Source organism: Pongo abelii, chromosome 20 (genome assembly GCF_028885655.2).
Source record: "Pongo abelii isolate AG06213 chromosome 20, NHGRI_mPonAbe1-v2.0_pri, whole genome shotgun sequence".
NCBI classification, from domain to species: domain Eukaryota; kingdom Metazoa; phylum Chordata; class Mammalia; order Primates; family Hominidae; genus Pongo; species Pongo abelii.
In genome coordinates, this window is record NC_072005.2 from 334,291 (window position 1) to 358,164 (window position 23,874).

Genomic DNA, 23,874 nt, shown 5'->3' on the forward strand with positions numbered 1-23,874 from the left:
AGAGTGAGACCGCCGCGTGTCCCCGTGGGCTGTGTGTGAACAGGGGCCCGTGACCGCGGCGGGGTTCCCGGGGCGCGAGCTTGTGGCTGGGGAGGTGTGTCTCCAGGAGTGTGTTTGCGTGGTGGTCGCGGGCGTGTGCGCCTCGGGTGGGTTTATGTTGGCGGGACGTGTGGTTTGTGTGTGTTGGGACCAGGTGGCGGGCGTGCGGGTGTGCCCCCGGGGCCGGTGTGCACCGGTGGGCAGTAGTGTGAGCCGTAGGCAGGTCTCACACGCGCGACCATGGAGGGATGCGTGTGTGTTTGTGTGTCCACGAGTGGGGTGTGAGGTGGGGTGTGGAGGGTGTAGGTGGAGGGTGTAGGTGGGGCCCGCCGGGCTAGCGAGGCCGGGCGCGCGGGGTGGGCGCGGTTTCAGCACCACGGACAGCGCGCCGGACCTGGGAAGCCTGCGGTTTTCCCGCCTGTCTCTCCTCCAGGCCTGGGCGCCCCAGGACAGCCCCCACGGACCCTGGACCCCCGGAACTGGGCAGGGATGCTGTGGGATTCTCTCTTCCCCGGCTTCTCTGCACCTCTAGTGCTTGGCTGGAGAAACTGAGGCCTGGGGCACATGCGTCCTGGACAGAGCCTGGAGGAAGGCCCTGGAATCCCCCTCCCACCCCAGGCCTTCCTGAGACGTGAATACAGCTTTGACCAGAAGCCTGGATTTCCAGACAGGCCAGGGGTGGCAGGAGCCCCGAAACCCCCAGAGGGGCTGTGTCCGGCCCCTCCCACCCTGCCTCTGTGCCCCACTGGGAGAGCTTGGTCAGCGTCTGGGCTCTGGCCTGCGAAATGCGGACAGTGAGCGGGAAGGACTGGACTTGCAGGGCTGCTGGTCGGCCTGGCCCCACTTCCAGTCGGGCAGTGGCACCCCCTGACCGGAGAGGGACGCGGTGGAGAGGGAGCTGCAGAACGTGCCCACTCCCCTCCGTCCCCTCCAGCACGACCTTCGACAGAGATGAGTGCACCGCAGCGTGGGGGCTGGCAGGTGGAGGCCCACACCAGCCACTCCCTCCCCTGGGCAGCTCCAGCGACCCCCTGGCTGCCGAGGGGCGGTCGGTGGCCTGGGGGGCAGGTGGGCTGATGGCTGATCCTGGAGCTTGGGGGGAAGGCCGGTAGGAGGAGTGAAGCCCCTCATCCTTCCTCCCTCCTTGGGCGTGGTCGCCTGGAGGCCTGGGCAGGCTGTGGCCCTGCTCTGTGCTCTGAGGCATTGAGGGCTCAGAGGCCCCTGTGTGGACCAAGTGCGGCCCCACCCTGGAACTGAGCAGGCAAGGAATGGGGTTAGCGGGGCCTGTTTTCAGGACTAGGGGAGTTATGGCAGTCAGATTTTAAAAAAGGATTTCGATGTTGCCAAGCTGGGTGCACGGGGCCCCTACGACCCTCCCCAGGCTTGGGACCTGTGCCAGTGTGGAATCACTGAATCAGTGTGGAAAAAGACCCCCAAGAATACCTCAAAAGCTCCCTAAGCCCCCGCTGGGCCGGGGGCTGTCGGAAGCACCTCTGAGGATTGATTTAATAATATTAATTATTGTAAGGGTGAGGAGAGCGCTGTTGCTAACCCGTTTTACCCAGGAGGAAAGAGAGGCCCAGAGAAGTCAAGTCGTTTGGTCAGAGTCACACAGCTACTCAGGGCTGGACCTGGGATCCTGTCTGGGCAGCACAGCCCAGGTATCCACGCTCCTGACCAGCAGGCGGCCAGCCTCTGCCTAGGTCCCATGCAGACCAAGGGAGGAGGAAGGCATTCTGGGGGCACCTAGGGGTGGGTGGTGGGTGATATTTGTGTGAATATTAATTATTTATTTATTTTAAATTTTTGAGACGGAGTCTCGCTGTGTCTCCCAGGCTGGAGTGCAGTGGTGCGATCTCGGCTCACTGCAACCTCTGCCTCAGGTTCAAGGGATTCTTCCATCTCAGCCTCCGGAGTACCTGGGATCACAGGCATGCGCCACCACGCCCGGCTAATTTTTGTATTTTTAGTAGAGACAGGGTTTCACCATCTTGGCCAGGATGGTCTCAAACTCCTGACCTCAGGTGATCCGCCCGCCTCGGCCTCCCAAAGTGCTGGGATTACAGGCGTGAGCCACCGCGCCCGGCCTGTGAATATTAATTTTTCGAAACCATGTATGCAGTGGTGGGAGGGGCCCGTGTCTGCCTTTTCACATTTGCCCTTTCTCCTCACAACCCGGTGGTGTAGTAACCGTCCCTGCTGGAGCCACATCTGCAGCGAGATTTCAGAGGAAGAAGGAGGGGGCAACTCCCGCCCCAGCCCCCAGGTCCCTGCACAGAGGCCAGCAGCGTCCCCCCTCCTTGAACTCCCCCTGTCTCTTGCCAGTGGATCCCATCCCGGGAAATTGGCCCGAGCCGCCTGGCACCAGGAAGGAGACCATTAGTGTTTGTGAACCGGAACCGCCCCCACTCGGCTGGGCTGAGGAGGTGTGGGGGATGCAGGGGAGCCCTGGCTGGGAGGAGGCGTTTGAGGTGGCTGAGGGGTGACGGGAATGTGTGCAGAAAGGTGACCAGCCGAGGGAAGAGCCGGGAGCGGGAGCCGGGCACGGAGCCGGGCCAGGAGGCAGCATCGTGGAGCATCTGGGGGCCGGACCCTGCTGTAGAGGGTGTTTTTGGGCAGCCCACAGCAAGCGACGGGGCCACTACATTTGCAGCTGACTCAGGAGTCTGGCCCCAGCTGGCTTCGGGCCCAGGGCCTCCTGTGCCCGGCTGGGTGTCTTGGGTCCTCGCTGGGCCCCTCTGCCTCAGTTTCCCCAATTGCACGGTGGGGATGGTATGAGGGAGAAGGATGGGGTCTTTCACAGCCTTGCCAATGTCTCGGCCTCACGTCTCACACTCTCTTCACCTCCCTTTCCTGCTGAGAGAGTACTGTGCTCCTTGCCCAGCCTGTGCCCGCCAGGCACGCCCTCACCCCGGTTCTTCCTCACTGCCCGGCTGTCTCCGCCACGCCCAAGTCCACCCTGCTCCTGTGCTCAGAAGTGGCCTCTTTCACTCCCCACGTCCCAGTCCCAGTATACAGCAGGTGCCACATATTTGCTGAATTTGCTGAGGGGCAGAGCACGGGTCCTGGGCAGACGTGGGTCCTGGGCAGACGTGGGTCCAGATTTCGGCTCTCAGGCCTGGGCGGCTGGCCCCTTCGGAGGTGCAGTTGGTGCCAGGGTGTGGTGGCTCACACCTGAGATCCCAGCACTTCGGGAGGCCGAGGCGGGTGGATCACCTGAGGTCAGGAGTTCAAGAGCAGCCTGGCCAACATGGTGAGATGATCCCGTCTCTACTAAAAATACAAAAATTAGTTGGGCATCGTGACGGGCGCCTGTAATCCCAGCTACTCGGGAGGCTGAGGCAGGAGAATCACTTGAATCCAGGAGGCAGAGGTTGCAGTGAGCCGAGATCGCGCCACTGCACTCCAGCCTGGATGACAGAGTGGGACTTGGTCTCAAAAAAAAAAAAAAAAAGAAACGGAAACAGAAGTGCACTTGGTCTATTCCTGAGCCTCTGGGGCTGTGGGTGGCTCCACACCCCGGCCTGACGTCTGGAAGTCCCCAGAGGCGTGCTGGGTGCTTCCCTGGGGTGCTGGTGGAAAAGCAAGTTCAAGGACCCAAGTTCAAGGTTTTGGATTCCGGAGGCTCAAGTTCCCTTCTTTGTAGGTGATTATGGTTCGTGCCTGAATTGGAACAGGTGTGAAAACCAAGAAGGTAGGGGTTTGGCCTTATGGAACCCCCGGGGCTGCGGCAGGGTCTTCTGTGCCTCCCAGAGCAAAAGTAGGTCAAAAATAAGTATAGTTCATTCCTACTCCCTTCACCCCAACCGCCGCTGATTCTAAAGGCCGCACAGGTCCACTTGGGAAAGCCTGAGTCGTGCAAAGGAGGGCGTCCCCGCAGGAGAGGGGCTGGGGCTGGAGGGCATCCCCGCAGGAGAGGGGCTGGGGCTGGTGGGCGTCCCCGCAGGAGAGGGGCTGGGGCTGGTTGGCGTCCCCGCAGGAGAGGGGCTGGGGCTGGGGCTGGTGGGCGTCCCCGCAGGAGAGGGGCAGGGGCTGGAGGGCGTCCCCGCAGGAGAGGGGCTGGGGCTGGGGCTGGAGGGGACGTGAAGGCCCAGGGAGGGACAGTCTGAGGAGGTCGTGTTCTCCAAGTCTTGCTGTCATCCACCCCCGCCGGCCCCCGGTGTCACCCAGGGTGCTGGGCAGACCTGGCAGGGTGGAGACCTGGGCAGATCCGGGGTTTGTGCCCTAGGAGCTCTGGGGGGCACAGGGCAGGTGTCGGGTGGAGAGAGGCTGGCGGCTTCCTGACTGCCCTCGGTCCAGCTCCAGGGATAAGTGCCCTGTGGCCAGCCTGCGGTCTCCTGCTGCTGCTGACTTTCAGGTCTGTGTTTCTGAATTGTCTTCAGCTGGGGAGGCCCCGTGTGAGGGGAGACAGATGAGATGCTCCCCAAAGCCAGGATCTGTTATGTCCCCTGGGGTCCCCGAGAGGACTGGTCGGGGAGGGGCTGCTCCAAGACCCCACCAGGAGAGGCGGCCCCTGGGCCCCGCCTCAGATGGCTGAGCAGGTCAGCGGGAGATCAGCCTGGGGGTGCAGCTCTGCAAATCCGCAGTGATGAATCCCAGCATTAGGACGTGGGAATAAACCCCCCATCATCCCGGAGGGGACAGCCCCGGGGGCAGGGCGAGGCGAGGGTTTGTCTGGCTCCGGTCACGGCAGGAAGGCCCAGCGTGTGCAGGATGGTGGGGTGTGCACGGACCCATATCCCAGGTGGCAGTGGCCTGCCCTCTGGTCTGTGTGGAGGGGTCAGGGGTCGGGGTGGCCAAGCCCTCCCCGCTCTCTTCAGGGCCTTCCCTATGTTCCCTGCTCGAAAACGGACATCTTTGTCCGGGCACTGTGGCTCACGCCTGTAATGCCAGCACTTTGGGAGGCAGAGGCGGGAGGATCGCTTGAGCTCAGGAGTTGGAGACCAGCCTGGGCAACATGGCAAGACCCCCGTCTCTACAGAAAGTTAAAAAATTAGCCAGGCGTGGTGGCCTGCACCTGTAGTCCCAGCTACTCTGGAGGCTGAGGCGGGAGGATCACCTGAGCCCAGGAGGCTGAGGCTGCAGTGAGCTATGATCGTGCCACTGCACTCCGGCCTGGGAAACAGAGTGAGACCCTGTCTCAAAAAAATAAAAAACCTAAAAACCCACATATTCAAGCCCCCTTCATTAGCACCCCCACTCACTTGGGCCGGGCCCTGCCTCACCCCCCGCCCTACGGTTCAGCCTCGCACCCAAACAGCACTGGCCGCCTCTCAGCTGCCAGATGCCTCCCCGGCTGCCAGCATGGGCCTCTCCAGACATCGGTCCTTCTTTCCCTGTCACCTCTACCTCCTCCCTGGATCCAGCCCTCCCCCGTCATGTCCGCCCACGTCCCCTGGTCCCGAGGCCGCCCACCGGCCTTGAAGGGAACCCGGAGCATCAACCTCCACACCTGCTGCCCCACTTCAGGCACCGCCCTCCCCTCACCATCTCATCCACCCAAACGCCACCTCCTCCGAGGGGCCCTCCCGCCCGCCCAGGGCTGACAGGCCCATCCCATGTGTCTGTCTTGGGGCTGGGCCTGTGTGGTCATCGTGTGCCCCGGCGCCTGGCGGGACAGTTCGGTGAACATCTGCCCTGTCTTGGGATCACCCGGGAACCCGAGATCTCCCCCCTTTCCCGGCCCGTAGCATCTCCCTTTCTTAATCCCGGGCACCTGCCACGGATCTGTCTGTGACTCCGCAGCTGAGAGCCCTGTCCCCTAATCCCCCGGCCCGAGGCTCTCCCTTAATCACCGACCTCCGGCCCCTAATCCTCTCCCGGATTTACCCCATCTGTGAATCCTGGACGGCCTCTGGCCTGAGGCTGGGCTCCTGCGGGGAGGGCCCGGCTGCCATCGCCCGTTCCCCAACCCGGGACTCAGGCTCCAGCAGGGGCTGAAGACCCCCTGGGCAGGCCCTCCCCTGGGATCCAAGGGGCTAAGGGTCCTGGGTCTTCTGTTGCCAGGAGACCTGGTGTCTTCGTGGGGTTTGGGAGCCGGGTCGGCGGCCTCCACCCCCGAGCTTCATCCAGACCTGGAGAGACGGGGACCTGCGTCGGCTTTGGGAACTTCCAGGGGAAGAAACCGGAGCTCGGGGCAGGAGAATGACACGTGGTCTGCCTGGGTTCCCATCCCACTGTTTCACTTATGGCTGGAGGAGCCTCAGTTTCCCTGTCTGAGCCGAGAGAGAGGCTGGGCGGCTGTTGGAGGAGGGCTGAGCTCACATTGGTGTCAGGTGCCGGGGGCCCCACTGAAGCCACTCTGGAGTAGGAGGGGGTCTGAGGCTTCCTCCGGTCCCCCAGGCGTGAGAGCTGAGGCTGGAAGGTCTCCCTGGGGACCCAGCCTCATCCCCGGCCTCCGGAGCTGGTCTCCCTCCCTGCCTGCGAGGGCTGAGCTGGATGAAGTGGCAGGACCCCCTCGTTTCCAAGGAAGGGGCCCTCGTAGAGGCCTCACTGTTACCTGTCGGGGATGGGTTTTAAATACAGGATTTAATGATGGTCACTGATGTTCCTGTGACAGCTGAGGGGGGCCTGTCCCTGCTCAGGACTGGGGTTGGACCAGGAGGGCAAAGGGTGCCCGGAGACTCCTGGGGCCCACCTGGGTCCCTATGGCGGCCGGATGGGGAAAGGGCTGCCGGACACGGCTGCACAGAGTGTGAGGGGGAGTGGGGGTGGGCTTTGGGCCTTCCCCTGACCCCAGGTCCCCTCTCTGGTGTCCTGTCTTCTGGAGCTGGCTCCCCCTCCCCAGGGCGAGAGGCAGGAGAGGGTCTCCCAAGGTCACTCGGTCTAGTGCTGGGCAAGGAGAGGGTTGGGGTGCACCGGCAGAGACAGTGATGCCCTGCAGGGCTCTGGGGTCCCCTCTGCCCCAGGCCTCGGTTTCCCCTTGGTAGGGGACATGTGTGGACGCCCTTCTTCCTTCCGACCTCTGGCTGGTGACGACAAGGGTTGCGGCCCCAAGCCCTGCTTGGAGGCATTGTGGTTGGAACGGGCAGGCCCCGCCCCACGAGGGACCCTCAGGGTGGCCACCCCACCTGTCTCTTCTCCTAGGCCCCTCTGCTCCGACCCCCGTAATCCCCAGGAATACTGCCCTGCTGGGCAAGATGGGCTGAGGAGTCCTTTCCCAGGACACAGGAGCAGAACGCTCAAGGGAGGAAGTTTCCAGACAGTGTGGGCCATAGATAAGAGGACAGTCCTGGGGTCTCATCCTGCAGCCCCACTTCCATCAGAGGGGAGGTGTGGTACCTGCCCCCATCTGACCCCGAGAATAAAGGGGAGAATGTCTGTTAATCGTCACCTGGAAAGGAGGCTGTCATGTTATATGGCCGTTTAAAACCAGGTCCCCCCTTGGCGGTTTCTAGGTCCTCCTGGTGGTTTCTAGGTCCCCCTTGGCGGTTTCTAGGTCCTCCTGGTGATTTCTAGGTCTCCTTGGCGGTCTCTAGGTCCTCCTGGTGGTTTCTAGGTCTCCTTGGCGGTTTCTAAGTCCCCCTTGGTGGTCTCTGGAGCCCCCTGGGAGTTTCTCCCCTCCCCTTGTGGGGGAGGTTTGTAGGCCCTGTGGCCTTCTCAACTGATCTTTCTTGCTTGTTTTGTCCCAAGGCTGGTGCTCGAAGGTGGGAGGCAGGTCTCAATCCAGAGGGTGAGGCTGGGGCTGAGCTCCACGGTGAGCCCCCTTGGGGCTGAGGGGCCGGGAGCCAGCTGCAGGCGGGTGGCATCCCCTCAGCCCACTCGGTGCTGGGGCCCTGGGGGTCTCGTTGCTGAGCAGATGCGTCAGATTGGGGGCCTGAGCCCTCATGCCCTGTCTAGACTCAAGAAGGCCTTAAATTTCGAGTCATTTAGTCATTTGATTTCACCTTTCAAGCTTGTGAGGGGAACCCCTCCCCACCCACCCCAAGATCAAGTCAGCCTTTTTTTTTTTTGAGACAGAGTCTCACTCTGTCACCCAGGCTGGAGTGCAATGGTGCAGTTTTGGCTCACTGCAGCCTCGACTTCATGGGCTCGAGCAATCCTCCTACCTCAGCCTCCTGGTAGCTGGGTCCACAGGTGCGCACCACCACGCTGGCTACTTTTTGTATTTTTTGTAGAGACGGGATCTCACTATCTTGCCCAGGCTGGTCCTGAACTCCTGAGCTTCTGTGATCCTTTACTCTTGGCCTCCCAAGGTGCTGGTGTTAGAAGCATGAGCCCCTGCACCCACCCTTCCCTTCTTTTTTGAGATGGAGTCTCACTCTGTTGTCCAGGCTGGAGTGCAATGGCGCGATCTCGGCTCACTGCAAGCTCTGCCTCCTGGGTTCATGCCATTCTCCTGCCTCAGCCTCCTGGGTAGCTAGGACTACAGGCGCCCGCCACCACACACACACACACAAATAAATTTTTGTATTTTTAGTAGAGACGGGGTTTCACCGTGTTGGCCAGGATGGTCTCGATCTCTTGACCTCGTAATCTGCCTGCCTCAGCCTCCTTAAGCGCTGGGATTACAGGCGTGAGCCACCGTGCCCGGCCTGAGTCAGCCCTTCTCCAGGTTTTATCCCCAGCCTGGGTGGTTCTTTGGGGGGTGTCCCGAAGGCTCAGCCCCTCCCCATCCCGAGGCGGTGGATGCTTAGAAGAAGAGACTGAGGTTCTCAGGGGCTGCAGGAACTTGTCCAAGGTCACTGTGCCAGCAGGCGGGTGCCAGCCCAGGTCTGGCTGATGCCACCACGATGCGAGTTGCTGGGTCCCTTCCAGCCTTTGGCTCTTGCAGACCGAGCTGCTGTGAACATCTTGGTACAAATGTCTTTTTAATTTTTTTCTCTTCCTTTTGGACCATGTCCTCGGGATCATTTCCCCGAAGTGGAGCGTCTGGGTCACCCCGCAGGCGTGGTGTTAACAGCTTTTCCCTCGAGGAGCCGTCCAGAAACAAGGAGCCAACTTTCGGCGGCTCCTGAAACAAAGGTCCCAGCGGCCACACCAGCGATGGGTTCCCGGCGGCCGCGCCAGCGATGGGCTCCCAGGTTTTCCTTTATTGGTGCTAATTTGGGGAGTCCCTCCAGCCCCTCGGCATCTCCTCCAAAGGACCCCGGCCATGATAGGGAGGGGCTGGGCCTGGGGTGGGGATAAGGCCTCAAGAATTGGCCAGGCACGGTGGCTCACGCCTGTAATCCCAGCACTTTGGGAGGCCGAGGCGGGCGGATCATGAGGTCAGGAGTTCGAGACCATCCTGGCTAACACGGTGAAACCCCGTCTCTACTAAAAATACAAAAAAAAAAAAAACGTTAGCCGGGCGTGGTGGTGGGCGCCTGTAGTCTGTAGTACCAGCTACTCGGGAGGCTGAAGCAGGAGAATTGTTTGAACCCGGGAGGCGGAGCTTGCAGTGAGCCAAGATCACAACACTGCACTCCGGCCTGGGCGACGGAGTGAGACTCTGTCTCAAAAAAAACCTCAAGAACTAAGAAGGCTGAGTTGGTCCAAGGATGAGAAGGTGTCCCCCCAGTGAGTGTGTGTGTGTGTGTGTGTGTGTGTGTGTGTGTGTGTGTGTGTGTGTGTGTGTGTGTGTGTGAGAGAGAGAGACAGAGGGTCTCATGTTGCCCAGGCTGGTCTCGAACTCCTGGGCTCAAGCAATCCTCCTACCTCAGCCTCCCAAAATGTTGGAATTACAGGCATGAGCCAGTGTATCTGGCCTACCCCCCAACCCCCAGTGTTAATGGCAAAATCCAATGAATCTTTGTGCCGGAAATTCAAGACCCTCCCTTGTCTGAGTCAGGCACACGCAGGGCATGTGGGCTCAGATCCCCGTCTGGAACCTCCCCTTCAACAAGAGCCCTTGGCCCCAGAGCCCAGAGGTTTTTGTTTTGTTTTGTTTTGTTTTGTTCTTTGAGACGGAATCTCGCTTTGTCACCCAGGCTGGAGTGCAGTGGCACAATCTCGGCTCACTGCAACCTCCGCCTCCCGGGTTCAAACAATTCTCCTGCTTCAGCCTCCCGAGTAGCTGGTACTACAGACTACAGGCGCCCACCACCACGCCCGGCTAATTTTTGTATTATTATTATTTTTTGAGATGGAATCTCACTCTGTTGCCAGGCCGGAGTGCCGTGAGGTGATCTCAGCTCACTGCAACCTCCAACTCCCTGGTTCAAGTGATTCTCCTGCCTCAGCCTCCCAAGTAGCTGGGATTACAGGCACGTGCCATCATGCCCAGCTAATTTTTTTTTGTATTTTTTTGTAGAGATGGGGTTTCACTATGTTGGCCAGGCTGGTCCTGATCTCCTGACCTCGTGATGCAACCACCTTTGCCTCCCAGAGTGCTGGGATTACAGGTGTGAGCTACCACACCCAGCCTAATTTCTGTATTTTTAGTAGAGACGGGGTTTCCCCATATTGGCCAGGCTGGTCTCAAACCCCTGACCTCAAGTGATCTGCCTGTCTTGGCCTCCCAAAGTGCTGGGAACACAGGCGTGAGCCACCACGCCCAGCAGGCTTTTTCTTTTATCAATTTTCCACTTAGCCATTTTAAAACCTATGAATCAGTGTCATTAAGTCCATTCATGCTGTTGTACAACCATCACCACCATCCATGTTCATACCTTTCTCATTTCCCCCGGACAGAAACCGCACCCTGCACGTGCCACTTCTCATCCCTCTAACCCCCGGCCCCCAGCACCCACGCATCCCCTTTCTGTCTCTCTGGATTGGCCTGTCCTGGACATTTCATAGAAATGGGATCACACCTGTAATCCCCGCACTTTGTGAGGGCGAGGCAGAAGGATCATGCGGTCAGAGGTTTGAGACCAGCCTGACCAACATGGTGAAACCCTGTCTCTACTAAAAATACAAAAATTAGCCAGGAGTGGTGGCTCATGCCTGTAATCCCAGCTGCTCAGGAGGCTGAGGCAGGAGAATCGCTTGAACTTGGGAGGCGGAGGTTGCAGTGAGCCGAGATGGCGCCACTGCACTCCAGCCTGGGTGACAGGGTGAGACTCCGTCTCGGGAAAAAAAAAGAAATGGCTTCTCTCACTGAGCATGACGTCCTCAAGGGGCATCTGCGCCGTGGCCTGGGTCAGAGCCTCGCTGCTTTTCGTGGCTGTGTTCCATGGTGGACGGGTCGCGCCGCGTTTGTCCCTCCGTCTGGTGATGGGCACCTGGGCTGCCTCTGCCTTTTTGCTGCTGTGGATCGAGCTGGTGTGAACACAGCGGAATGGGCATTATCCGCAATCCAGCTGGTGTGAACACAGCGGAGTGGGCGTCATCTGCAGTCGAGCTGGTGTGAACACGGGGTGGGCGTCTGTCCTTGTTTTCATTTCTTTGGGTATAATCTCAGGGCAAGGAGGTGCTGGTAGTTTTATGTCTTTTTAAGGAGCCACCCATGTTTGCTCGGAGTGGTTTTGATTTTCATTTTCTCGATAGCGAAAGGGCCGGGCATCTGTCCAGGTAGCCATTTGCTGACTCTCTATGACCTCCCGTGTGGTCGCAGCACTGCCAGCACCGTGCCTGGCCCGCCACACGCAGGCCCTGAACCAACAGGCCCTTTTCTGCCAGAGCTTCCCAGGGAGAGTTTTGGGATCCACCTTGGGGACTTGGACTCTGGCCGGGTGTATCTGGGAGTGGAAACACCCTCTGGTCTCTTGTCCACGGTATTTATCATGCGGAATGTCCCAATGGTGCCAAGTCCGGCTCAGCCATTCCTCTCCCTCTCAGCCTCCCCTGTGGCGCCAGCCCCGTCTCTGCTTGGCTTCCCTCCCTCCTGCGTGGATGCCCCACTTCCTCCTCTCCTCCTGCGTGGACACCCCACTTCCTCCTCTCCTCCTGCGTGGACGCCCCACTTCCTCCTCTCTCCTCCTGCGTGGACGCCCCACTTCCTCCTCTGTGGACGCCCCACTTCCTCCTCTCTCCTCCTGCGCGGACGCCCCACTTCCTCCTCTCTCCTCCTGCGCGGACGCCCCACTTCCTCCTCTCTCCTCCTGCGCGGACGCCCCACTTCCTCCTCTCTCCTCCTGCGCGGACGCCCCACTTCCTCCTCTCTTCTCCTGCGTGGACGCCCCACTTCCTCCTCCTCCTGCGCCGACGCCCCACTTCCTCCTCTCTCCTCCTGCGCGGACGCCCCACTTCCTCCTCTCTCCTCCTGCGTGGACGCCCCACTTCCTCCTCTCTCCTCCTGCGCGGACGCCCCACTTCCTCCTCCTCCTGCGTCGACGCCCCACTTCCTCCTCTCTCCTCCTGCGCGGACGCCCCACTTCCTCCTCCTCCTGCGTCGACGCCCCACTTCCTCCTCTCTCCTCCTCTGTGGACGCCCCACTTCCTCCTCTCTCCTCCTGCGCGGACGCCCCACTTCCTCCTCTCTCCTCCTGCGTGGACGCCCCACTTCCTCCTCCTCCTGCGCCGACGCCCCACTTCCTCCTCTCTCCTCCTGCGCGGAGGCCCCACTTCCTCCTCTCTCCTCCTGCGTGGACGCCCCACTTCCTCCTCTCTCCTCCTGCGTGGACGCCCCACTTCCTCCTCTCTCCTCCTGCGTGGACGCCCCACTTCCTCTGGAAATGCAGCCAGTGCTGCCCTGATTCAGTCTTCCTCTGGCCCCTGTGGAGGCTCCCGCTTCTCAGTAAGGCATCTGGGGCCCTCACCTCCTGGCGTGAACTGAGCACGGTTCATTTCCCACACTGGCTTCCCGCCTTTGCTCTCCCTGTGCGCGCCGCCCTGCCTGGCCCTGCTGCTTCCCACTGCCCCTCTGCACCCCGGCTCCTCTCTGCTCCTCGGCTGTCCTGTCCTGTCTGTTTTAACGCCAACCTTGTGCCAGGCACATTGTCCCCCTCTGGTCATGTGAAGCATTTAATCTATTTTGAGCCACCTCTTGGGCCTTGTGAGGTCTCCTGCATCTTCAAGGACACAGGGTCAAAGCTGGGCCTGAGGAAGGGACCTGGGCTAGGGCAGCGCAGTGGGCGTTGGGCTCCCTCGGGGCTGGGTGGCCTTCCTGGGGTGGGAGCCTGGTCCCGAGGGAGGAGGGCCCAGGGCTGATCCTGCAGGCGCCTGGGAGGAAGGCACCGGCCTGAGGTGTGGGCACCCTTGCACCCCAGGGAGGAGTGCCCGGGGCCGGTCCCATAGGTGCCTGGGGGAAGGCACCAGCCTGAGGTGTGGGTGCCCCTCGCCCCACAGGGAAGAGGGCCCAGGGCTGGTCCCGCAGGCTCCTCGGAGGAGGCACCGGCCTGAGGTGTGGGCACCCTCGCCCCCAGGGAGGAGTGCCCGGGGCTGGTCCCGCAGGCGCCCGGGGGAGGCACCGGCCTGAGGTGTGGGCATCCTCGCCCCCAGGGAGGAGTGCCCGGGGGAGGCACCAGCCTGAGGTGTGGGCGCCCTTGCCCCCCAAAGAGGAGTGCCCGGGGAGGCACCGGCCTGAGGTGTGGGCACCCTTGCCCCCCAGGGAGGAGTGCCCGGGCGAGGCACCGGCCTGAGGTGTGAGCACCCTCGCCCCCCAAAGAGGAGTGCCCGGGGCTGGTCCCGCAGGCGCCTGGGGGAGGCACCAGCCTGAGGTGTGGGTGCCCTTGCCCCCCAGGGAGGAGTGCCCGGGGGAGGCACCAGCCTGAGGTGTGGGCACACTTGCCCCCCAGGGAGGAGTACCCGGAGGAGGCACCGGTCTGAGGTGTGGGCGCCCTCGCCCCCCAGGGAGGAGTGCCCGGGGGAGGCACCAGCCTGAGGTGTGGGCACCCTTGCCCCCCAGGGAGGAGTACCCGGGGGAGGTACCGGTCTGAGGTGTGGGCGCCCTCGCCCCCAGGGAGGAGTGCCCGGGGGAGGCACCGGCCTGAGGTGTGGGCGCCCTCGCCCCCAGGGAGGAGTGCCCGGGGGAGGCACCGGCCTGAGGTGTGGGCACCCTCGCCCCCCAGGTTCTACTGGGACTTCACCATGCTGCTGTTCATGGTGGGAAACCTCATCATCATCCCAGTGGGCATCACCTTCTTCAAGGACGAGACCACCGCCCCATGGATCGTGTTCAACGTCGTCTCGGACACCTTCTTCCTTATGGACCTGGTGTTGAACTTCCGCACTGGCATTGTGATCGAGGACAACACGGAGATCATCCTGGACCCCGAGAAGATCAAGAAGAAGTACCTGCGCACGTGGTTCGTGGTGGACTTCGTGTCCTCCATCCCCGTGGACTACATCTTCCTCATCGTGGAGAAGGGCATAGACTCCGAGGTCTACAAGACGGCGCGCGCCCTGCGCATCGTGCGCTTCACCAAGATCCTCAGCCTCCTGCGGCTGCTGCGCCTCTCACGCCTGATCCGCTACATCCATCAGTGGGAGGAGGTGAGGTGGGGCGGGGAGCGGAGCCAAGGCAGCAGGGGCGGGGATAATGAAGGTGCTGGGGCGGGGTCAAGGCAGCAGGGGCGGGGCTATGAGGGTGCTGGGGTGGGGTCAGACATCAGGGGTGGGGCTATGAGGGTGCTGGGGCGGGGCTGCAATGGTGCATGGGTGGGACCAAGGCCCCAGGGGTGGGGCTATGAGAGATCTGGGTGGGGTCAAGGCCCCAGGGGTGGGGCTATGAGAGATCTGGGCGGGGTCAAGGCCCCAGGGGTGGGGCTATGAGAGATCTGGGCGGGGTCAAGGCCCCAGGGGTGGGGCTATGAGAGATCTGGGCGGGGTCAAGGCCCCAGGGGTGGGGCTATGAGAGATCTGGGCGGGGTCAAGGCCCCAGGGGTGGGGCTATGAGAGATCTGGGCGGGGTCAAGGCCCCAGGGGTGGGGCTATGAGAGATCTGGGCGGGGTCAAGGCCCCAGGGGTGGGGCTATGAGAGATCTGGGCGGGGTCAAGGCCCCAGGGGTGGGGCTATGAGAGATCTGGGCGGGGTCAAGGCCCCAGGGGTGGGGCTATGAGAGATCTGGGTGGGGTCAAGGCCCCAGGGGTGGGGCTATGAGAGATCTGGGCGGGGTCAAGACCCCAGGGGTGGGGCTATGAGAGATCTGGGCGGGGTCAAGGCCCCAGGGGTGGGGCTATGAGAGATCTGGGCGGGGTCAAGGCCCCAGGGGTGGGGCTATGAGAGATCTGGGTGGGGTCAAGGAGCAGGGGTGGGGCTGTGAGGGTGCTGGGCGGGGTCAAGGCATCAGGGGCAGGGATATGAGGGTTGTGCTGAGGGGAGTGGTCGGGCATCAGGGGCGGGGCTACGAGGGTTGTGCTGGGCGGGGTCAAGGCAGCAGGGGCGGGGCTATGAGGGTTGTGCTGGGGTGGGGTCAAGGCAGCAGGGGCGGGGCTAAGGGTTGTGCTGGGCGGGGTCAAGGCAGCAAGGGCGGGGCTATGAAGGTTGTGCTGGGGCTGGATCGAGCAGCAGGAGCGGGGCTATGAGGGTTGTGCTGGGGGCGGTCAAGGCAGCATGGGCGGGATGAAGGTTGTGCTGTGCGGGGTCAGGCAGCAAGAGTGGGGCTATGAGGGTTGTGCTGAGTGGGGTCAGGCAGCAAGAGTGGGGCTATGAGGGTTGTGCTGAGTGGGGTCAGGCAGCAAGAGTGGGGCTATGAGGGTTGTGCTGGGGGGCTCAAGGCAGCAGGGGCGGGGCTATAAGGGTTGTGCTGGGGTGGGGGTCAGACATCGGGGTGGGGCTATGAGGGTTGTGCTGGGTGAGGTCAGGGAGCAGGGGCGGGGCTATGAGGGTTGTGCTGGGGCGGGGTCAGACATCGGGGTGGGGATATGAGGGTTGTGCTGGGCGGGATCAAGCAGCAAGGGCGGGGCTATGAGGGTTGTGCTAGGCTGGGGTCAAGTAGCAAGGGCAGGGCTATGAGGGTTGTGCTAGGGTGTGGTCAAGGAGCGGGGCGGGGCTACGAAGGTTGTGCTAGGCGGGGTCAGACAGCAGGGGCGGGACAATGATGGTTATGCTGGGGCGGTGTCAGACATGAGAGGTGGGGAGCTGTGGATTTGGGGGGTGTCCTGGGGCGGCAGCTGTGGATTTGGGGGGGTCCTGCAGTGAGGACTGTAGATTTGGTCGAGGGTCCTGGGGCGGGGGCTGTGGGTTTGGAAGGCAGGGGTCCCGGGGCAGGGCCACAGGGTGGGGTGGGGGTCCTGTGGGGGGTGCTGTGGATTTGGTTAGGAGTCCTGGGGTGGGGGCCATGGAGTGGGGTGGGGGTCCTGGGCGGGGCTGCAGGGTGGGGCGGGGGTCCTCAGGGGTGGGCGTGGATTTGGGTGGGAGTCTTGGGGCGGGGGCTGTGGATTTTGGTAGGAGTCCTGGGGTGGGAGCCGTGGAGTGGGGTGGGGGTCCTGGGGCAGGGCCGCAGGGTGGGGTGGGGGTCCTGGTGGGGAGGAGCCGTGGATCTGGGTGGAAGTCCTGGGGCGAGGGCCTTGGAGTGAGGTGGGGGTCCTGGGGTGGGGGCCGCGGATTTGGGGGTGGGGGTCCTAGGGCGAGGCCGCAGGGTGGGGTGGGGTCCTGGAGCGGGGGCCATGGATTTCGTGGCGGGAGTCCTGTTGTGGGGCTGCAGTGTGGGGCGGGAGTCCTGGGGTGGTGGCTGTAGAGTGGGGTGCATGTCCTGGGGTGGGCGCTGTGGGTTTGGTGGGCAGGGGTCCTGGGGCAGGGCTGCAGGGTGGGGTGGGGGTCCTGGAGCGGGGGCCGTGGATTTAGGTGGGAGTCCTGGGGCGAGGGCCGTGGAGTGGTGTGGGGGTCCTGGGGTAGGGGCTGTGGATTTGGGGGCAGGGGTCCTGGGGCAGGGCTGTAGGGTGCGGCGGGGGTCCTGTGCGGGGCCTTGGATTTAGGGGAGGGGGCCAGGAGCTCCCGCAGTGGGGGCGCACGGGGCTGGGGCTCTGAAGGTGGGGGCCGGCGGGGCAGTGGGGCAGCAGGGCAGCGGGTAGGGTGGGCTCACGGCTCCTTCCTGCAGATCTTCCACATGACCTATGACCTGGCCAGCGCGGTGATGCGGATCTGCAACCTCATCAGTATGATGCTGCTGCTCTGCCACTGGGATGGCTGCCTGCAGTTCCTGGTGCCCATGTTGCAGGACTTCCCGCGCAACTGCTGGGTGTCCATCAATGGCATGGTGGTGAGCACCGCGGGCCCTGACAGAGGGGGTCCCAGGCCCCTGATAGAGGTGGAGACCCAGGCTCCCATACAGAGGGGGGACCCAGGCCCCCTTATCCCCCTTATCCCCCTTACAAAGGGGTGAACCCAAGCCTTTCAGAGGTGGGGACAAGACCCCCCCCTTATGGAGGGGAAGACTCAGGCCCTTACAGAGGTGGGGACCCAGGCCCCCTTATCCCCCTTACAGAGAGGAGGACCCAGGCCGCCTTACAGAGGGAGAGACACAGGCCCTTCACAGGTGGGGACAAGACCCCCCCTTACACAGGGGAGAACTCAGGCCTCTTTACAGAGGGGGACCCAGGACTGCAGCCCTGGCACTGGCCCCTTAGTGTCCCTGGGGGCTGAAATAGCCACTTGGAACCTTTCAGGCCCAGGATCATCCATGGAGAGAAGCTGAGTGTGATTATGATCAGTCCTGTTACCCAGACATCTGCTTAGTGCTTTTTCCAATGGATTTCCCTTTTAATTAACCTACATTTATTATTATTATTTTATTTACTTATTTTTTTTGAGACTGAGTTTCACTCTGTCACCCAGGCTGGAGTGCAGTGGCACGATCTCGGCTCACCGCAAACTCCACCTCCCAGGGTTCAAGCGATTCTCTCGCCTCAGTCTCCTGAGTAGCTGGGATTACAGGCGCCTGCCACCACACCTGGATAATTTTTGTACTTTTAGTAGAGACGGGGTCTCGCCATGTTGGTCAGGCTGGTCTCGAACTCCTGACCTCAGGTGATCTGCCTGCCTCGGCCTCCCAAAGTACTGGGATTATAGGGGTGAGCCACTGCGCCCAGCCTCATTACATACATTTATTCAAAAGAACAATTTAAGAGCTGGGCATGGTGGTGCTCACTTGTGGTCTCAGCTACTCAGGAGGCTGAGGGGGTTGGATCCCTTGAGCCCAGAAGTTGAGGCTGCAGTTGAGCCATGATTGCACCACTGCACTCCAGCCTGGGCCACAGAGCAAGACCTGATCTCTAACAACTAAAGAAAAATTTACATCATAGCCCTGAAATGGTATCACATGACAAAGAAATAATAAATGGGCCAGGCATGGCTGCTCATGCCTGTAATCCCAGCACTTTGGGAGGCTGAGGCAGGTGGATCACCTGAGGTCAGGAGTTTGAGACCAGCCTGACCAACATGCTGAAACCCCATCTCTACTAAAAATACAAAAATTATCCAGGTGTGGTGGCGGGCGCCTGTAATTCCAGCTACTGTAGAGGCTGAGGCAGGAGAATTGCTTGAACCCGGGAGCAGAGGTTGCAATGAGCTGAGATCGCACCACTGCACTCCAGCGTGGGCAACAGAGCCAGACTTTGTCTCAAAAAAACAAATAAAAATAAGTAAAAGCAAAAGGAATAGGCCGGGCGCGGTGACTCACGCCTGTAATCCTGTCGCTTTGGGAGGCCGAGGTGGGCGGATCACAAGGTCAGGAGTTTGAGACCAGCCTGACCAACATGGAGAAACCCCATCTCTACTAAAAATACAAAAGTAGCTGGGCGTGGTGGTGCATGCCTGTAATCCCAGCTACTCAAGAGGCTGAGGCAGGAGAATCGCTTGAACCCGGGAGCGGAGGTTGCCGTGAGCCAAGATCGTGCCACTGCACTCCAGCCTGGGCAACAAGAGCAAAACTCCGTCAAAAAAAAAAAAAGACGGAATAATAAATGAAGTTAGGTCCCAGATATCCCTTGCTTCCTGGCTGAGATGTGCTGACTGTTAAGAAGGGTTGGTTACAGGAGCCCTCGGCCGCTACAGTCAGGTTAGTGCCCAGTGAGGCTTTGTCCCTGCCTGGGGAGTGCTGTGCCCCAGCGTCCAGCCGCATATGGGACTTGGGATGTGTTTGGTTTGGACACAGAGCAGGTGGGCATTGATGGGGTCAGGAGCTACAGAGGGAAGACCCGCCAGTGCCCCTCCCCAGAGCCTGGCACAGCTGCCCAGGCTGAGGCAGCCCATTGTCTGGCTGCCACCCGCACATGTGGTCCCATTTCCTGAACAGAGCCCCGCGGCCCCCCTTTCCCGGCCGGGTCAGCTGGGGACTTGGTGCGGCAGGACCTCCTGGGCCAGCCTCGTGTCTCTGCCGGCCCTGCCCCTCTGCTCCCTGGAACTTTTGCCCCCTCTTGACCTCACAGATGTTCTGATCTCAGGGGCTGCAAAAGGCGGGATCCAGACTCTCGCCCTTGGGGTCTCCGTTTCCCCAGGAGTGAGGCGGGCAGGTAGCATCAGCCCTGGCCCTACTGCCGACTCACTGTGACAAGTGTGCAAGCCATGTCGTCTACCTGGGTCTCCATTGCTCTTGGTTACCTCTGAGCATGGGGAGCTCACTACCTCCAGTGCTTGGGGGAGGGTGGGCGCTGGGCCCTTGAGGACCGAGGGCTCCCGGGGCGTGAGCACCTGCCCACCACCGCCCCTCCTGGTGGCCTTGCAGAACCACTCGTGGAGCGAACTGTACTCCTTCGCACTCTTCAAGGCCATGAGCCACATGCTGTGCATCGGGTACGGCCGGCAGGCGCCCGAGAGCATGACGGACATCTGGCTGACCATGCTCAGCATGATTGTGGGTGCCACCTGCTACGCCATGTTCATCGGCCACGCCACTGCCCTCATCCAGTCGCTGGACTCCTCACGGCGCCAGTACCAAGAGAAGGTCTGAGGGAGGCGGGCCCTGGCCTGGGTTCTGATGGGGGAGGCGGGCTGGATCTGGGACCTGAGAGAGAGTCAGGCCAGGCCCTGGGGTCTGATGGAGGGAGGCAGGCCCAGTCCTGGGGTCTGAGGCGGGAGGGAGGCCTTGCCCTGGGGTCTGAGGGTGGAGGTAGTCTTTGCCCTGGGGTCTGAGGGGAGAGGCAGGCCCAGCTCTAGGGTCTGAGGTGGGGTGAAGGCAGTCCTTGTCCTGGGGTCTGAGGGGAGGGACAGATCCAGCCCCGGGATCTGAGGGGAGAGGCAGGCTCGGCCCCGGGGTCTGAGGGGAGAGGCAGGCCCGGCCCCGGGGTCTGAGGGGAGAGGCAGGCCCGGCCCCGGGGTCTGAGGGGAGAGGCAGACTCAGCCCTCCACTCAGCTCCAAGTGGCGTGCTCAGGGCAGAGACAGCCTGGTGGGGAGTAGGGGACTCTGGGGGTCTGTGGCTGTGATGAGGAGGAACGGCCGGTGGTGAGAGGCTGTGACCCTGTGACAGGGTCAGTCTTTGGACATCAGGAAGCCCCTGGGCTGAAGGGGGATGCGGGGGAACCCGGAGTGAGAGCAGGAGGGATGGGCATTGCCAGGAGGCTGGGCCACCTGGGGATCTCTAGGCCAGCTCAGGATGGGGCTGGGCTTGGGGGTCTCTAGGCCGGCTCAGGATGGGGCTGGGCTTGGGGATCTCTAGGCCGGCTCAGGATGGGGCTGGGCTTGGGGGTCTCTAGGCCGGCTCAGGATGGGGCTGGGCTTGGGGATCTCTAGGCCGGCTCAGGATGGGGCTGGGCTTGGGGGTCTCTAGGCCGGCTCAGGATGGGGCTGGGCTTGGGGGTCTCTAGGCCGGCTCAGGATGGGGCTGGGCTTGGGGGTCTCTAGGCCGGCTCAGGATGGGGCTGGGCTTGGGGGTCTCTAGGCCGGCTCAGGATGGGGCTGGGGTGGGGAAGGGCCTGGTGGGGTCTGAGAGGTCTGGGGTTGCTTCAGGACACGCCGGTGGCCGGCAGTCAGGGCCAGGCTTCAGGGAGAGCAAGGCTGCCCCACTGCTCAGACGCGGCCTCTGGCCTGCAGCGTCCGCTGGGCTAATCCTAGGCTTGGCCGTGGAGGGGACATGGGGGAGCTGGGAGGGGTGGAGGGAGATTAGGATTGGCCCCATGGGCGGCCCCTGGAGTTGGGCCTCATGCGCCACTCTGTGCCTCAGTTTCCCTCTGTGAGGCAGCTGGCTGGTCCTGGCTGGGAGCCAAGTGCCCCCCTCTCCCGTGCCCCAAGCAGTGGCTGGCTGGGTCAGCTGGGCCCCGTGCCAGGCGCCTTGCTGTCCGGAAGCCACGGGCCTCACACCCAAACATAAGCTGGTGCCACCACCCGCCCGCCGTCACGGGTTCCGCTGAGCTCAGGGCAGCTGCGGCCAGGCGGGGCAGGGGCGGAAGTGAGGCTGGAGCCGCCGGGGGGCACCGTCCTGGGGACAGCAGGGCCTGGCACCCCCGCCCGGCACCCACGCTCCCTTCCCTGCTCAGGAGGGGCTGACCCGGTGGTTTCTAGAAAGATCATCAGGGAGGGGCCAGAGCCCCCGGGAAGGGGGTCCTGTGTGTCAGGGTACCTGGGCCCTCTCCTCATAGAGTGAGGTGCCCACTCATTCCTCAGGGATGGGGTTGCTAGATAAAATTCAGGGCACCCGGCCTGGTGCAGTGGCTCCCGCCTGTAATCCCGGCACTTTGGGAGGCCGAGACAGGCCGATCACCTGAGGTCAGGAGTTTAAGACCAGCCTGAGCAGCACGGCGAGACCTCATCTCTACAAAAAATAAAAAAATTAGCAGGGCATGGTGGTGCACACCTGTAATCCCCACTACTCAGGAGGCTGAGGTGGGAGGATCGCTTGAGGCCAGAGGCTCAAAAAAAAAAAAATTTAGGTTGCATAGTTACATCTGAATTTCAGAGAAACACCAAATAAATTTTCTTAGTATATTTCAAATATTACAAGGATATACTTGCACTAAACATTGTTCTTATTTTTCTGCAATTCAACTTTTTTATTTATTTTGTTTGTTTGTTTTTGAGATGGAGTTTCCCTCTGTTGCCCAGGCTGGAGTGCAGTGGCACAATCTTGGCTCACTGCAGCCTCCACCTCCCAGGTTCAAGCGATTCTCCTGCCTCAGCCTCCCGAATAGCTGGGATTACAGGCACCCGCCACGACACCGGGCTAATTTTTGTATTTTTAGTAGAGATGGGGTTTTACCATGTTGGCCAGGCTGGTCTTGAACTCCTGACCTCAAGTGATCCACCCACCTCCTCCTCCCAAAGTGCTGGGATTACAGGCATGAGCCACCACGCCCGGCCTGCAATTCAACTTTAAATGGAGTTGAACTTTATCCGTCAACCCTGACCCTGTTAATTAATTTAATATTATTTTAGAATTATTTAGGATATCCATACCAATTATTCAGAATGTTAATTAAGAATTGACTTGGCCAGGCGATGTGGCTCACACCTGTAATCCCAGCACTTTGGGAGGCCGAGGCGGGAGGATCCCTTGAGCCCAGGAGTTCAAGACCAGCCTGTGCGATATGGCGAGACCTCATCTCCACAAAAAATAATCAGCCAGGCGTGGTGGTGCACACCCGCAGTCCCTGCTACTCAGGAGGCTGAGGTGGGAGGATTGCTTGAGCCCAGAGGTGGAGGCTGCAGTGAGCTGTGATTGCACCACTGCACTCCAGCCTGGGCCACAGAGCGAGACTCTGTCTCAGAAAAAAAAAATTGAGTTTATCATTGAAACGAATTCAACTCTGATTTAAATAGAAGCACGTTTATTTGCTCTTGTTGAATCTGGCGGCCCCTGTGTGTGGCAGAGGCCTGTCTCCCCGCTGCGGGCGGGGGCTGTGTCTGACCCAGCCCTGACCCCCCACAGTACAAGCAGGTGTGAAGGCCTGTCTCCCCACCACAGGCCGGGGGGCTGTCTGACCCACAAACAGGTGACTGCGTGCCCGCTGCAGGCCGGGGGCGGTGTCTGACCCAGCCTCGCCTCCCCACAGTACAAGCAGGTGCCCGTGTGCCCGCTGCAGGCCGGGGCAGTGTCTGACCCAGCCTCGCCTCCCCACAGTACAAGCAGGTGCCCGTGTGCCCGCTGCAGGCTGGGGGCGGTGTCTGACCCAGCCTCGCCTCCCCACAGTACAAGCAGGTGTGCCCGCTGCAGGCCGGGGCAGTGTCTGACCCAGCCTCGCCTCCTCCCCACAGTACAAGCAGGTGGAGCAGTACATGTCCTTCCACAAGCTGCCAGCTGACTTCCGCCAGAAGATCCACGACTACTATGAGCACCGTTACCAGGGCAAGATGTTCGATGAGGACAGCATCCTGGGCGAGCTCAATGGGCCCCTGCGGGAGGTGAGGCGGGTGCCGGGAGGGCGGGAGGCAGCCTCGGGCACAGGGCCGGCCTCTCTCTCCTGGAGCCCAGGAGCCGGTCCCTGAGGGAGGCGCGGTGCCCCGGCTGCAGCAGGAGGGACTCGAGCTAGACCTGCGTACACACCCTCCCCTCCCCGCCCCGTGAACCTTTGCACCTCCAGGACCCCCGCCACCCCCGCCTTGCTTCCCGCTGCCCCCTTAGCAGAACTGCCTGGGTCTGTACCCGACAGGGCGGGGCAGAAGCAGGGCAGAGTGGGGAGGGAGGAGCCGCAGAGGCCCCGCTGAGCACCAGGCCCTGGGGGCACTGAGGCTGACTGGAGCGGGTTTAACTCCCAGCTCTGTTCCTGTAGCCCGGGTGACCCTGGGCAAGTTTCCCGGGGCTGTGGGAACAAATACCTACAGGCTGAGTGGCTTGAAAGGCAGAGATTCGGCCTCCCACGGTCGTGGAGGCCGGAAGACCAACATCAAGGCGTGGGCCGGGCCGCGCTACCCCCAGAGCCCCTGGGGAGGATCCTTCCTGCCTCTTCTGGCGTCTGGGGCTCCAGGCACCCTCGGCTTGCAGATTCATCTCCCTGATCTCTGCATCCATCTGCTCTCAGCCTTCTCCCCCGTGTGTCTCTGTCTCTTCTTGTAAATTCATCCGTCGTTGGATCAGGGCCCACCCGGTTCCTCGTGGCCTCTCCTTAACTGGGCCACATCTGCAGAGACCCTATTTCCACATAAAGTCCTATTCACGGGA

General features: G+C 61.7%; 1 protein-coding gene across 2 annotated transcripts in view; it reads left to right on the top strand.

Moving 5' to 3' along the window:
• HCN2 (hyperpolarization activated cyclic nucleotide gated potassium and sodium channel 2) overlaps positions 1-23,874 on the top strand; it is a 32,446-nt gene that overhangs the window by 1,381 nt on the left and 7,191 nt on the right. Inside the window, exons 2-5 of one of the 2 annotated variants that reach the window (XM_024236780.3) lie at positions 13,914-14,337; positions 16,884-17,045; positions 19,509-19,727; positions 22,971-23,117. In XM_024236780.3, the coding sequence (XP_024092548.2) occupies positions 13,914-14,337; positions 16,884-17,045; positions 19,509-19,727; positions 22,971-23,117 (952 nt within the window). The remainder of the gene's footprint in view (positions 1-13,913; positions 14,338-16,883; positions 17,046-19,508; positions 19,728-22,970; positions 23,118-23,874) is intronic. The other variant, XM_063719234.1, reaches the window with a different exon arrangement.